The sequence below is a fragment of the Danio aesculapii genome, chromosome 23 (genome assembly GCF_903798145.1).
Source record: "Danio aesculapii chromosome 23, fDanAes4.1, whole genome shotgun sequence".
NCBI classification, from domain to species: Eukaryota; Metazoa; Chordata; class Actinopteri; order Cypriniformes; family Danionidae; genus Danio; species Danio aesculapii.
Genome location: NC_079457.1, coordinates 29,992,930 through 30,007,927, shown reverse-complemented (window position 1 = coordinate 30,007,927; position 14,998 = coordinate 29,992,930). Strand labels below are relative to the sequence as shown.

General features: G+C 29.6%; 1 protein-coding gene across 5 annotated transcripts in view; it reads right to left on the bottom strand.

The window, feature by feature from the left end:
• Nucleotides 1-297: 297 nt before the first annotated feature.
• uckl1b (uridine-cytidine kinase 1-like 1b) overlaps nt 298-14,998 on the bottom strand; it is a 76,444-nt gene continuing 61,743 nt past the window's right edge. For all 5 annotated transcript variants that reach the window (XM_056449801.1, XM_056449800.1, XM_056449804.1 and 2 more), the window contains exons 10-15: nt 13,960-14,053; nt 13,543-13,605; nt 13,240-13,362; nt 10,298-10,405; nt 7,007-7,163; nt 298-3,025 (exon numbers count right to left, since the gene is read on the bottom strand). In XM_056449801.1, the coding sequence (XP_056305776.1) occupies nt 2,946-3,025; nt 7,007-7,163; nt 10,298-10,405; nt 13,240-13,362; nt 13,543-13,605; nt 13,960-14,053 (625 nt within the window). In that variant the 3' untranslated portion in view covers nt 298-2,945. The remainder of the gene's footprint in view (nt 3,026-7,006; nt 7,164-10,297; nt 10,406-13,239; nt 13,363-13,542; nt 13,606-13,959; nt 14,054-14,998) is intronic.

Sequence of the window (14,998 nt, the reverse complement as noted above, 5' to 3'; positions counted from 1 at the left end):
CTTTAGACTTTACACCTAATCATTAAAATAGAGCCCTTAGAATTTAAAACAACACACATGACTGAAAACCCTTCTGTTGTTTAGAATTATTGGCTGTTGTAATTTTCCTCTCTTATCTCCAAGCATTAGTATTTATTTTTTAGCTCTAGGTTCACCTTAAAGCATATATATCTATATCTCATCATTATGATAAATGAAACTTTAACAAGCCGATTAGGATTCTGACATGAAGAACGTCACAATAATTACACTGCTATTTTCCATTAATATAAATGGAAATAGATCACCACGAAAGACTGACTTGTTAAAATGATTTAATTATGCAAGATAAAACAGGCTGTAAACGAGAAAATGTTAGGCAGGATATTGACCAGTTATACAGTTTAGCAGTCACAACAAAAAAAGCTCAGGCTGACCAATCAGAATCAAGTATTTTAGAGCGTCTGCAATGACAGAGGGAGCATGTTTACATGCACACTGACAACTTCGTTAACATAAACAAAATAACCCGATGACATGTAAAAACAAATAACCTTACCATACAAGACTATTTATAAAAAAAAACAGACGCGTACTTCCCGGTTATGACATTGAAAAGTAATAATTAGCATTTCTTCAGTAATCTAATTGTTAAGTCGGTTGTAATTTGTAATAAATACATCACTAAAACCATATAAACTGAATAGTTTTTTTTTATAGTACCATTTACGTTTTGATTTTGATTGTACCACTTTTACAGCATATTTTTAAAATAATTGCAGTAGATTGTTCTTCCTCACTGCTCCGTCCGCAATAAAGATGTGTTCCTGTCACATTTCACACTTATGAACATCTATAAACCAACAGAAAGAAAGTCAAGGTGTTTTACACCCAGTAAATAGAGTGCTTTTGAACAGTTCTATAGTGGTGCTTGAATTAATCTGTTGTGGAATTTAGTTGATATGGTAAAAATTACCCAAATACTGTAGTTAACTTTCTAACTAAGTGTATTTTACAGCAATACATCACAATTTACTGTGATAAAAACTAAAGTATATGTCTAGTAAAACTGCAGTTCACGATGCTGTAGCATTCATTAACAAAAATGTAAATACTATAATATACAGTTGAAGTCAGAATTATTAGCCCCCCTGAATTATTAGACCCGTTTTTTTCCCCCAATTTCTGTTTAACGGAGAGCAGATTTTTTTTTTCAACACATTTCTAAACATAATAGTTTTAATAACTCATTTCTAATAACTGATTTATTTTATCTTTGCTATGATGACAGTAAATAATATTTGACTAGATATTTTTCAAGACACTTCTAAACAGCTTAAAGTGACATTTAAAGGCTTAACTAGGTTAATTAGTTATTAATAAGTTATGGTATAACAATAGTTTATGTGTAGACTATTGAAAACAATATATTGCACAAGGTGGTTAATAATATAAGGGGGCTTAACTAGGTTAATTAGGTTAACTAGGCAGGTTAGCGTAATTAGGCAAGTTATTGTATAACGATGGTTTGTTCTGTAGATTATCAAAAAAAAAAAAATTGCTTAAAGGGGCTAATAATTTTGACCTTAAAATGACTTAAAAAATTAAAAACTGCTTTTATTCTAGCCGAAATAAAGCAAATAAGACTTAAGACATACTGTGAAAATTTTCTTGCTCTGTTAAACATAATTTGGGAAATATTAAAAAAAGAAAATAAAATTTAAAGGGGGGCTAATAATTCTGACTTCAACTGTGTGTGTTTATATATACACACACACTTTACTAGAATATGGTTCAAAAATACTATACTGTACTATACTGGGTGAAATTAACACGGGAGGAAAAAAATCTAGTGGTTATTCGACTTTATCATGTAAATGCGCTCATTATGATCAAATAAATATCCATAAATGTATGATTTTTATTCCTGTTGTGCAACAAAACATCACAGTGGATACATTCAATAGGTCTTGACTTAGTCTTTTTTTGCCAATCATTAATAAAAACATGCCATTTTCATAGTTTTCAAATATACACACATTTCAAATCAGCGTCATTCAAACAAACAACAAACACATCAGGTTTCACGGTGATGAATTAATTAGTCAAAGTGCTCAGTGGGGTAGAAATAATAAAACCGAGACTGACAATACACTAAGACGCTTCGTGGGGCTGAACTTCAGGCCAAACACCAGCACTTCCTGTGGGCTAGTTTTGATCTAGTAACGTCCTGTCTGAACAGTGAACATTGAGCTGAGAGAGCCATATATGGTAAAGCCAGCTATAAACTCAATGGCCAGATAAAAAAGATGACTCTTTGTGGCTTCAACAAAAGCAAATAGGTCAATCTGATCACAGAATGTGCTTTTCTTTTAAATAGAGTTGTGATCATTTCTGTTTGACAGAAAGCTTTTGACTCAAGCTTATATGTTTGATTTATTGATCAACAGTCTAAAGAAAAGCTCAATATTTTAGGGTTTTATAGCGCAGTCATTGTATAGAGTGGTGGTACTGTGTTGTGAAAGTGTATTTGTGAGCAGTTTGTGGTTTGGTCAGCATTCGTCTGCAGGTAAAGTGAGAAAGCAAAAGATTAAAACAAAAGCGACGCCCACGTGTTTTTTCCGACGAAGTGGTCCTTCAAAGAATTTTCACGGTCTAAGTGTAGCACAGCAGCACTTTGAGGCTCATTTTACTATCTGAAAAGGTCTGCTGCATGAAACAGAGTAGAAAAAAAGAATGAAAGCAACAAGCATGTTGTGTTCATATGGCTAAAATACTACAACAGTAGCAAAAACACGTAAGGCAATAATGCAACTGCATGTGCTTCAGTTGTACACTTTAAACATAGCATTAAATAAGCGTTCATAAATAAAAAGGTCACAAATAAAAACACTTTTTTTCCATTTGGGGAGTGCAAAAATGTATAAAAATATTGTTTTTGGGTAACATGTACAAATGTGAGTTTCTCAGCAGCTCGGCTCGTCCATGTCATCATCGCTCCAGTCTGGAGGAGCGTCCGTGCCAAAGTAACGGTCTCCAAAATTTCCTGAACAACAACAACAAAAATATGCACATTTAACCTACAACGAATCAATCAAAGACAATCATAAAGAAACTGGATATGTTTTAGGACTATTAAGATTTTTTATATATGTTACTGACAGCTACACAGCAATAATAGTAATAATAATAATAATAGATTTCAAGAGTTCACACTTACGCTGATAATCAATAAAGCGTATTTGGCATGCTGTCCCGGGAGAGAGCCCTGACCTCGAGCCCGGGGCTCCCTCCCGTTAGAAGGGCGAGAGGAGAGTTCGAGCTCAGGTAGGTCTCGAGAACTCTCCTGCTTGTCGCAGTGTGAGAAGTGTAAACTAAGGTTGTTTTAGGTGATAATTTGGTTTAATGGATTGGCTATGGTTTGTTTTTGGACGGTGGGAGGTAACCCACGCAATCACGGGGAGAACATGTAAACTCCGCACAGAAACACCAACCAGCCTGATAAGAGGTTAGACCAGCGGTGTTCTTGCTGTGAGGCAACAGTGCTAGCCACTGGGCCACCGTGTCGCCCTATCGTAAAAGGGGGAGGAAGTAGGGGAGGGGGTGGGGGGGGGGGGGAAGCTTCAAGACAAAGATAACTGGAGTGAAAAACTCTGGTTATTTATAATGCTTCCGTAATCATCTAATGGGTCAGATTACAGAGCTAATGAGGAGCCAGCCATGTTGATCATAAGCACGTGATCCTCTCAAAATTAGTTTATAAATAAACCACACCTAAAAATCTGTAAATCAAGAACAATTTTATAGTCAAGTTTATGCTAGTCACGTAATGCTTTGTTTTCAGAAAAAATAAGTCAAAATGAAGTGCCGTTTTTAATCTGAATAATATGCCAATGGGGTAAATAATATTCCTTCAAGATTATTTGACAGCCCATTATCAGCTTGATTTTAAGCAGAACTCACTTAAATTTGAATGATTATTTCTAAAAGCAAAACTTTATATTTTCACCTGTCTAGAAAATGCTTCATGATTTAAGAATTTTTTATATTTAGGCTAGAAACAAGACAAACTTTAAGTCAGAACAGCATTTGTTAAAGTGAAAGCACATTTACATTCAACATTTTAATTTCTGTAATGTGCCTGCATGTTTCAGAGCTGTAATGTTCATTTTTATAATTACTACTTTACTTTTATTGTTATTCACGTGTACGTATACAGAGAGCAAAATTTGGTAGCATTGGCTCTGCAATATCGATAAAAATAACCCTGAACAATAAATAAATAAATAATTTAATACAATATAACAAAATATGAATCATATATACAGCAGATGACTGACGGTCCTCATCGTCAGATGGATCTACAGTGCAAATCACAATAGTTCAAATTTCAGAGTGAAAAATATAAAAATAACCAAAGATAAATAATAAATTGTTATTAATTAATTAGTAAAATTATTTAAATGATCACATTTTAATTAATTCAAGGAATTAGACAGACAGAAAATCAGATGGTTACATCTTGGTGACTCAAACTAAGATGTAACCATCTTAGAAAACTGTGCGTGCACTTGTGTCACAGACAAATAAAAAGCTTTCATGCTGTAAAGTCAAAATCTTTTTGAACGAGTCGTTAAAAATAGTGACTTTGACAAATTTTAACCATGATTTACAGGAGACACTCAGTAAAATGTGTAACAATTCATATACTAGCAAAATCTTGTCAGGCATATTTAGAGTAAAAATAAATTTAAGACATATTAAAATTTCCAATATTTCCCAATATGTTCTTTCTTTGCTACTATTTCATTCTTTAAAACTTTATGACTTATATAACTGCCAGTATCCTCAGTTTTACCCAGTTCATGTTAGTCAGAAATAAATGATTAATCTTTGTTTTATTAATTTTTATACATATGCATGTCAGAACAAGTTTTTATTCAGATAATTATATGTGCTACACTGAATGATGGTGAAACATTATTTGACATATATTGAGGAATTTTATTTTGAAGAAAGCTAAAATTTAAATTTTGTAAAAGATAAAAAGTTGAAGAGAAAGTTTAAAAATAAAAAAATAATTATAATAATATTTTTATAAATAAAATTATAAAATAATAAGCAAATTATTTATATGTAATTTACATATAATTTATATAAAACATTAAATTTATATGTTACATTATTTGGGTCCTTTATATATGACCTTGTACTATATTATATTTACCACAGGCATAAGGAAAATACTAAACTCGGTTAAGGTATTTAAATGGCAAAATGTTTTGAAAAAATAAAACAGTTTATGATAAAAAAAAATGGTCAAAAGCTTTATATATATATATATATATATATATATATATATATATATATATATATATATATATATATATATATATATATATATATAGTTGAAGTCAAAATGATTAGCCCTCCTGTGATATTATTATTATTTAATTTTTTTCTAAATATTTCCCAAATGATGTTTAACAGCAAAAGATTTTTCAGTATTTCCTATCACATTTTTTTCTTCTGAAGAAAGTCTTACTTGTTTTTTTCCAGCTAGAACATAAGCAGTTTTACATTTTTTAAATTAAATAATTTTTAATAAATTTTTATTTTTATTTTAGGTCAATATTATTAGCCCCCTTAAGCAATATATTGTTTTCAAAAGTCTACATAACAAACTATTGTTATATAATAACTTGCCTAATTACCCTAACCTGCCTAGTTAAACTAATTAACCTAGTAAAGCCTTTAAATGTCACTTTAAGCTGTATAGAAGTCGTCACCTTGGAATTATAAGGTTCTACTGTGTCTGCGTTCTGAATGATTTTGAGATATTGAGCTTCAAAGTTTTTACATTCCATATAGCAAACAATATGTGTGTAACAGCTCTCTATTAACATGACTGAGACACTAAATGTACACTAAATTGAAATGTTCTCTTATATTTGAAAATTGGAGTAAATAAACCACGGTAAACGGAGATAGAACCTTCTAATTCTGAAAAGTCATTTTCCGCTTGGAATTATAAGGTTCTATCTGGCAGATCATTCATTGAAGCATTACTTATCAAGAAATACAATCAAAAAATATATAATTTGGTGTTGTAACAATGTCAACAACACCAAATCAACGATGTTGATGCTTGAGAAAGTTACATTTTTGCTTTCTATAACATTTATTTCATGTTTTAGGATGAGACATTTTTCTTGTTCAAATTAATCATACAAGGCTGTGTTAAATATTTTGTCCAGTGCAGATTAAATTAATCTGTTAATGTTTATTAAATGTTATGCTTTATATGAATTATTGAATTATATTTATTGGATTATTTGCCCCATGAATTAAATTTAAGTATTTGTCCTTCAAGGCTTAATATCAAATTTAAAGACTTTAAAAGAAATCAGACAATGAGCAAATGAGTTTAATAAACACTGAAAAATGTTTCACTGACTATATATACACAAATAAAAATATTTCACATTTAATATATTACATTTTTTAATATCTTAAATTATTTAAATATATTTTTTAAGTCTTAAAATGTAAACAACTTATTAAAAAAACATCATATAACGTAAATAAGATGTCATTTAAAAAGAATATGTGAATAACTCAATTTTTACAAAAATGTCAGATAGAACCTTATAATTCTAAGGTGACGAAGTGTCTTGAAAAATATCTAGTCAAATATTATTTACTGTCATCATGGCAAAGAGAAAATAAATCAGTGATTAGAAATGAGTTATTAAAACTGTTATGTTTAGAAATGTGTTGAAAAAATCTTTCCATTAAACTGGAGAAAATATACAGGGGGGCTAATAATTCAGGGGGGCTATACACATACATACACACACACAAAAGACATCACATGGCTAAACACCTTAAAGATCCTTAAAACTGCTACAAAAATGAGCAAAATATAATAGCATTTTCTAGTCATGTGGTGAGAAATAGTCAGGCATGCTCTTGGCCTGTGTAGGACAGAAGGTAAATGCAGTGATACTGGTGTTCAGGGTCTCACCTATGCCGGGGATGATGTGGAAGAGGTCATTGACCTTCTTGTCGACGGCGGTGGTGATGATTTTGACCTGAGGGAAAGCGTAGGCAACTGAATGAACACCCATCTCAGCCATCAGCAGAGACACCAGCAGGATCTTCTCCTCCTGAACATCATGATCCTGTGTACACACACTCATTAGGTTTCTGTGAATTATTACTTCTTATATGCTTTAGTTGTTATTATACAGATAGATTTTTTTCTATCAACCTGAAACTTATTCCTGAACCTACTCTTTCCTGAAAACATGTATGCATTTGTACACTTTCATACACATATAACCCACATTATTTATAAATGTAAATGTTTCTTTTGTATATTTCACAATTCATGTACAGTATGTGTATTTATAGTTATATATTTATATACACACACAAAGTAGACATATATATATATATATATATATATATATATATATATATATATATATATATATATATATATATATACATATATATATACATATATATATACATCCAAGATAAAAGCTTGCAATTTCATGTTACATGTAGTTTTGATATTACATTTCATTTTTCACTGAACATTTACATATACATGAAATAAACAAAAACATTAACATTTATAAATATTATCATGGATATAATTACAATATAATAGCTATGTAATTACTATGTAATGGTGTAGAAACTACAATGTACCAAAGAAGTAACTACAACCATGATAAAAAGTTTGTAATTACATTGTATATTTTTGTATACATTCCGCTGTGGTGACCCCGGATTAATAAAGGGACTTAGCCGAAAAGAAAATGAATGAATGATTTTTGTATGCAACTACAAATAAACAAAAACTGGATGTAACTATTTTGTAATTACAATGTAGTGACAGTAATTATAGCGTAACAACAGTAATTACAAACAAGATAAAAGTTTGTAATGACATTACATGTGTATAGTGTATATTTAGGCAGACCTATAATACACAGAACTGTACGTGAAATATAAAAAACACATATACAATAATTATCTTAGCTGTAATTACAATGTTATAACGCTTATTACATAGTCATTACATTCTAAATAAGTTTGTAGTTACTGCATAATTAATTATAAATACACAAATACTGTACATGAAACATGCAAAGAAACAGTTATAAATAATACCTTGGATGTAATTACAGTGTAATTGTAATGTAATGACAAAGTAATTACATCAAGGATAAAAGTTTGCTAATTGTACTGTGTATACTTATGTATACAACTATAAATAAATAAATACTGTACGTAAAACATACAAAGAAAAATGTAAGTTTTAAATATTATCTCAGAGGTAATTTCAATGAAATAGCAATATGTATTGACATAGTAATTACATATAGCGTGTACTGTGTATATTTATGTATATAATGTTTATATAATAATATAATACCAAATACTGTACATAAAATATACAACACATTAACAAAATGATCTTACAATGTTACAATGTAATTACAATGTTATAACTATGTTATTACATTTACAGAGGCATTGCATAGTAATTATAATGTAAATACGTCCAAAATTAAATTATGTAATTACATATGTACTGTGTTTATTTACATATACATACACAAATACTGTACATGAATTATACAAAGAAACAAGTATATATATATATATATATATATATATATATATATATATATATATATATATATATATATATATATATATATATATAAATGTATATAAATAAACCTTGGAGGTAATTACAATGTAATTACCATGTCATAACAATGTAACAACACAGCAATTACATATAAGCTAAAACTTTGTAATTACATATTACATACTGTACATGTGTACTGTGTACATTTAAGTGTAAAACTTAAAATACACACTACATAAAAATGAACACATTTTTAAATCTTATCTTGTATGTAATTACAATGTAATAACAATGAGAGTGATTATAATGTAACGACACAGTAATTACAAGATAAAAGTTTGTAAGTACATATCACATGTGAACTGTGTATATTTAAGTATAACTATAATGCACAAGTACTGCACTTATACAATAAAAGCATATACAATATTATCTTAGCTGTAATTACAATGTTAAAACAATCATTACATAAAAATTATAATGTAATTACATCCAAAATAAAAGTTTGTACAATATTTATGTACAGTGCGTATTTATACAAATATATACAGTACATATGTAATTACAAACTTATTTGTTGAACGTAATTATAATTACTATGTAATTGCATTGTAATAACATAGTAATAACATTGCAATTACATCTAAGATAATATTGTAAACGTCATGTACAGTGTGTATTATAGTTCTATCTATTACTGTGTTACATTGTTATTACATTGTAATTACATCAAAGATTTAAAGAGGTGCTTATTTTTATGTACAGTGTATTTAAATTTATATACTTACATGAACACAGTAAACATGTAATGTGTTATTACAAACTTTTAACTTAAATGTAATTACTGTGTTATTACATTGTTATAACATTGCACTTACAATGTTACATATAAGCTACAAGTTTGTAATTACATATTACATACATGTACATAAAAATAAACTTTTTTAAATCTTATCTTTGCTGTAATCACAATGTACATAAATATTATCTTGAATGTAATAACATGGTAATAACATTGTAACAACATGTAGTTTTTTGTATGTAACGACACAGTTATTACATCCAAGATAAGTTTATAATTACATGTGTACTGTGTATATTTTCGTAAACAACTATAAATATGTGTAAATAACTAAATAAAATGTGTTGTTACTTTGCTATTACATTGTAATAACATTGTCAATATATTGTTAATACAGTGTAATTACATTGTTATTACATTATAAATACAATGTTACATATAACCTTTTGAACAAGTTTGTTTAAAACAAGTTTGTAATAACATGTTCTCATGATTTAAGCTTGTATTTTAACCTTCTTTTCACGAGCGAGTTTGCGCTAAGAGACTTCCACTAAGCGAAAAACAAACAAACAAACAAACAAACAAAAATCCCACAGATGAATGCTGACCATCCTCGGCTTAACTGCAGGATACGTGTGAATGTTTTAATACGTGTGAAGTTATATCATGCACTACGGCCACTGTCAGATACTGAGGTTTCACTGCTACGCCTACACTCACACACAAACAAACTGGGCTGCTCTGCATGTGCCACTTGAGTAGGCGTGTGCATGTGTGTGTGTGTGTGTGTGTCTGTGCAATATCAGCTCCATCAGACGGGTAGATCACAAATACAGACTCACTAGTAAAACTCTGATGGCCATCATGGCTGCCGCTCCAGTGGACACAGTGCAGTCCATTAGAATCACATGATCCTCGCTGATGTCTTTGGGTAGACGCAAGTAGTGCAACTGAATAAAAACAGAGTACGAGATTGAATCACCATCAATAATAAGTTTAAATGAGACAATAAAAAAAATTTATATACATTTTGTAAACAAGAGTGTTTTAATTTTGTTATTATCTTGGATGAAATATTAATGTAATAGCAATGTAACTGCATAGTAATTAAAATGTAACTACATAGAAATTACATACAAATTAAGTTTGTAATAAAATATTACATCTGTACTGTGTATATTTACGTATACAACTATAAATAGTTATACATATAATTATTTTAAAAATTATATATATATATATATATATATATATATATATATATATATATATATATATATATATATATATATATATATATATTACCTCGGATGTAATTACAATGTACTAGCAATGTGATTACACAGTAATAGCAATGTCATTCATAGTAATAGCAATGTAATTACATAGTAATAGTAATGTAACTACATAGTAATAGCAGTGTAATTAATTAGTAATAGCAATTTAACTACAATGTAACTTTAATGTAATAAAATATTAGATTTATTTAGGAACTAAATGTGATTGTTTAAACGCTTTGCACCCAGTTATTTTTTGATCATGCAAAACAAAAATTTATGTCGACTTAAGATGCGATTTAAAATTATGTAGATTTTAACATGTCAGATGTAAGTACGTTGGATGTAATTACGATGTACTAGCAATATAATTACATAGTAATAGCAATGTAACTACATAGTAATATTCATGTAACTACATAGTAATAGCAATGTTATTGCACAATAATAGCAATTTAATTACATAGTAATAGCAATGTAACTACATAGTAAATGCAATGTTATTACACAGTTATAGCAATTTAATTACATAGTAATGGTGATGTTATTACAATGTAACTACATAGTAATTACAACAAGACAAAAGTTTACACATTTAACTATAAATACACTACATGAAATCGACATAAAAATGCATTTATAAATATTAAATTTATAATATGTGTTTAAATGCTTTGCACAAAACAAAAAATTGTGTCAACTTAAGATGCGATTTAAAAATATGTAGATTTTAACATGTCAGGTGGTATGAATATTTTATTAATGACACAATTGTATTGTTTTGAAATAAAGTCTTTATATATTGTAGAAATAATTCAGTTTTATATACTTTGTCTTTAAACATACATATAGTGGATATTTGTGTATACAATTATAAATAAATATGTATATACCCTTAAACAAAAAAAAAAACTGCATCTGTAAATATTTTCTTGGATGTAGTAACAATGTAATTGCAACATAATTACAATGTAATTACATTCAAACTAAAAGTTTATAATTGCATATTACATACATTTGCACAGTGTACATTTATGCATATAACTAAAAATACACAACTACTGTACATAAAATATACAAATAACATTTATAAATATCTTGGGAGTAATTACAACTCAATAGCAATGTAACTACATAGTAATTACATCTAAGAAAAATGTTTTTAATTACATATTACATTTGTACTGTGAAAATGTACGCATTTAACTATAAATACACTGTACAAATACTGTACATCAAATTGACAAAAAAATAATATCGCATTTATAAATATTACATAAATTTATTTTGAACTAAATGTGCTTGTTTAAATGCTTCGCACCAGTTTTACAATTAATTTGTTGTTTACGCAAAGCGTATTGTGTCAAATAAAGATGCTATTTAAAAATATGTATATTTTACCATGTCAGGTGGTATGATTTTTTTTTATTAATGACAGTCGTATCGTTTTGATATAAAATCTTTATATATTGTTGAAATAATGAATTTTTATATACTTTCAGTCTTTAAACATACATATAGTGTATATTTCAATATCAACCATAAACAAATAAAAAATAAAAAAAAAATCAACAAAAGAAACAAAAACAAACACTACAAATGAAAATTAAAACCGCTAAAACTAGAACACAAGCAACAAAAAATAAATAAAAGAAAAACTACAAAATAAAACACCAAGCACAAAAACAAAACGCATAAAAATCACAAACTTATAAATAAAACCAAAAGTTTTCCAACAAAAAAGAAATCCAAACACAAGAAATCCAACCAAAAATAAAAACAAATAAATAATAATAAAAAAAATAATAATAAATAAAATAAATAAAAACCTAAAAAACCAACAGAAAACCCAAACCAAAAAACAACAACAATATTTCATATTTTAGGTCAGATAGATGCAAGTGCGACTACATTAGTAATGTAATTTAGTAATGAAAATGCATTAATTAGGAAAACATTATATTGATCATGATGTAAAAATCGTCACCTTGGGATAATAAGGTTCTATCTGCGTTCCGAATGATTTTGAAATATTGAGCTTCAAAGTTTTTGCATGCCATATAGCAAACAGTATGTGTGTAACATTTGTTTTTTAAATAAAACGTCTTAAAATGTAAATAACTTATAAAAAATCCCATAATGTAAATGAGTTGTCATTAAATTAGAATTTGTCAATAACTCAATTTTGACAAAAAAAATGTCAGATAGAACCTTATAATTCTAAGGTGACGAAATGTATTTTAACCCACTGACAATCCCAATAACCCAATGAAAAGAAGCGAAATGGAAAATGTACGGTGTAAAATGACCAAGGTGTAATTCTAAAATGGTATAATTGTAATATATTAGAATGACACCAAAAGGAATAATTCTAAAAAAATACCTATAAATCGTACAATAAACATTAAATACTGCGTCAGAGAAAACTTTCACATTAAGGACTCTGAAATGTTTAGCTCCTTTGATTAAAACTGAGATTAAACAGTAAGAGCAGAAAGGGGCGGTACCTCAGGCTCTCCTGTGTCCTGATTGGTCTGGATGAGGATTTTGCCGATGCGGACATCTTTGCACACGGCTCTAAGCGCGGGCTCCATGGTTTCTCCCGCCCTTAGAATCGACACGCCCGTAATCTGTTATAAAAAAAAATAAAAAAAATCTGTGAGGGTGGCATTTCCTTTTAAGGCATTTACTCTTGTACACAACATACAACAAAGAGATTTCCCGAAACAAGCAGATTCATTGTGGTGAACTCCTATGAGAGGTCACCTAAAGGAGATTTCAATGCATCTAGAGGCATGATGTTTTCTTACCCTCTTTCCATGAAAGATTCTGCCCTCATAATCCTCTCCTTGTGGGGTCTGAACAATGTGGACCTGCATCAGAAAACACACAAATTGTACCATCACGTTGTGCTATTTTTTTTTTTTGACCAAGCCCATCAAATGCGGCTAAACTGATCTTCCTTTCTGATTAGAAGCCACAGTAAAATGTCAGTGATGCTCTCTGGTTCTTCTGTGAGGTTGTGAGTGGAAAGGTTGCTGCTGCTGTTGGTTGCTAAGTTGATGTCTTGCATGTTGTGTTTGTTAGTCTGAATGGAAATTGCGGTGGACAAGTGAGACAAGTTTCCATGTTCAAGACGAATCCTCCATTGCCCACACGCACAAATCCGCTCGCGTGTCGAACTGAAGATTCCCCATCAATCCTTCGGTTTATAGTGGCTTTCTCACCTGAGATGGAAGGAAGGACAGCGCTCTCTCGATGAGGAGCCGCATTAACCTCTTGGAGTAGAAGATGAATTCATCCCGATTGGTGTCTTTATTTCTGAAACACAAGCAGTCGCTGTCAAAAATGAAGTTGACCAAGAATGAAGTATTTAACTATAAATGTGTTGAGTAACGATAAAAAATGTAATTGTGCGCCAATGGGCCAATGTGATTTTCCTAAAGGTCAGCTAGCCAAGATTATGTAGTAGGGTTTGCTTGTTTAACTATAAAAACTGTAGTTGGTTTATGTGATAGCTTGGCTTAACCACAGACCGTTTGCGGCATGGATGAAAGCTGAAAAACAAAACAAACAAACAAAAACTTTCAAAATGAGTTCACTGCAGCCACTGGCTTATGCTACTTGATTTTGGGAGCTGGTTGAAGATAGTAGATGTGCAGCTTACATATAATAATGGGTCATAGAGCCTAATATGGTAAATTAGGTAAAATTGTGAAAAAAAAATTGTGAAAAGCTAGGGGGTCTGCCTAAAACACACATTTTCGTCCTTTCATCTCTCCAGACACTGGCACTAATTGTGTCCTAAATGACACACTATACACTTACACACTCATATGAGTTTAGTGTCGTCCCAAACAGAACACTAACGCTTTTTTACCAACAGAAATTCAAAATGTTTTCCAGTCAACATTTAATGGTTACACAATTAGCTAAATTAATGACCAAACTACCAAATAATAGTACAACATTTACCATTAGTAGGCGGTGTAATCATCTTTATAGAACAATTTAGCTTACACGCTGTTAAACAAAAAAAGAAAAATGTTGACTCGATTTAAAATTGAAAGACAACTTTCTGCAGAGCTTTTTTTTTTTAGTTGACTAAACTTAAATTCAGTCAAGTGCAGTTCTCGTGTTAAAAGTTGGGTTAAAAAGCAGCAAGTTGCCTTACAATTTTAAGTAGAGTCAACCTTTTTATGTTTACAGTGACAATACAAAATAATTCAACCCCAGAGCCTTAAAGCTCCTCCCCCTTCACTACAT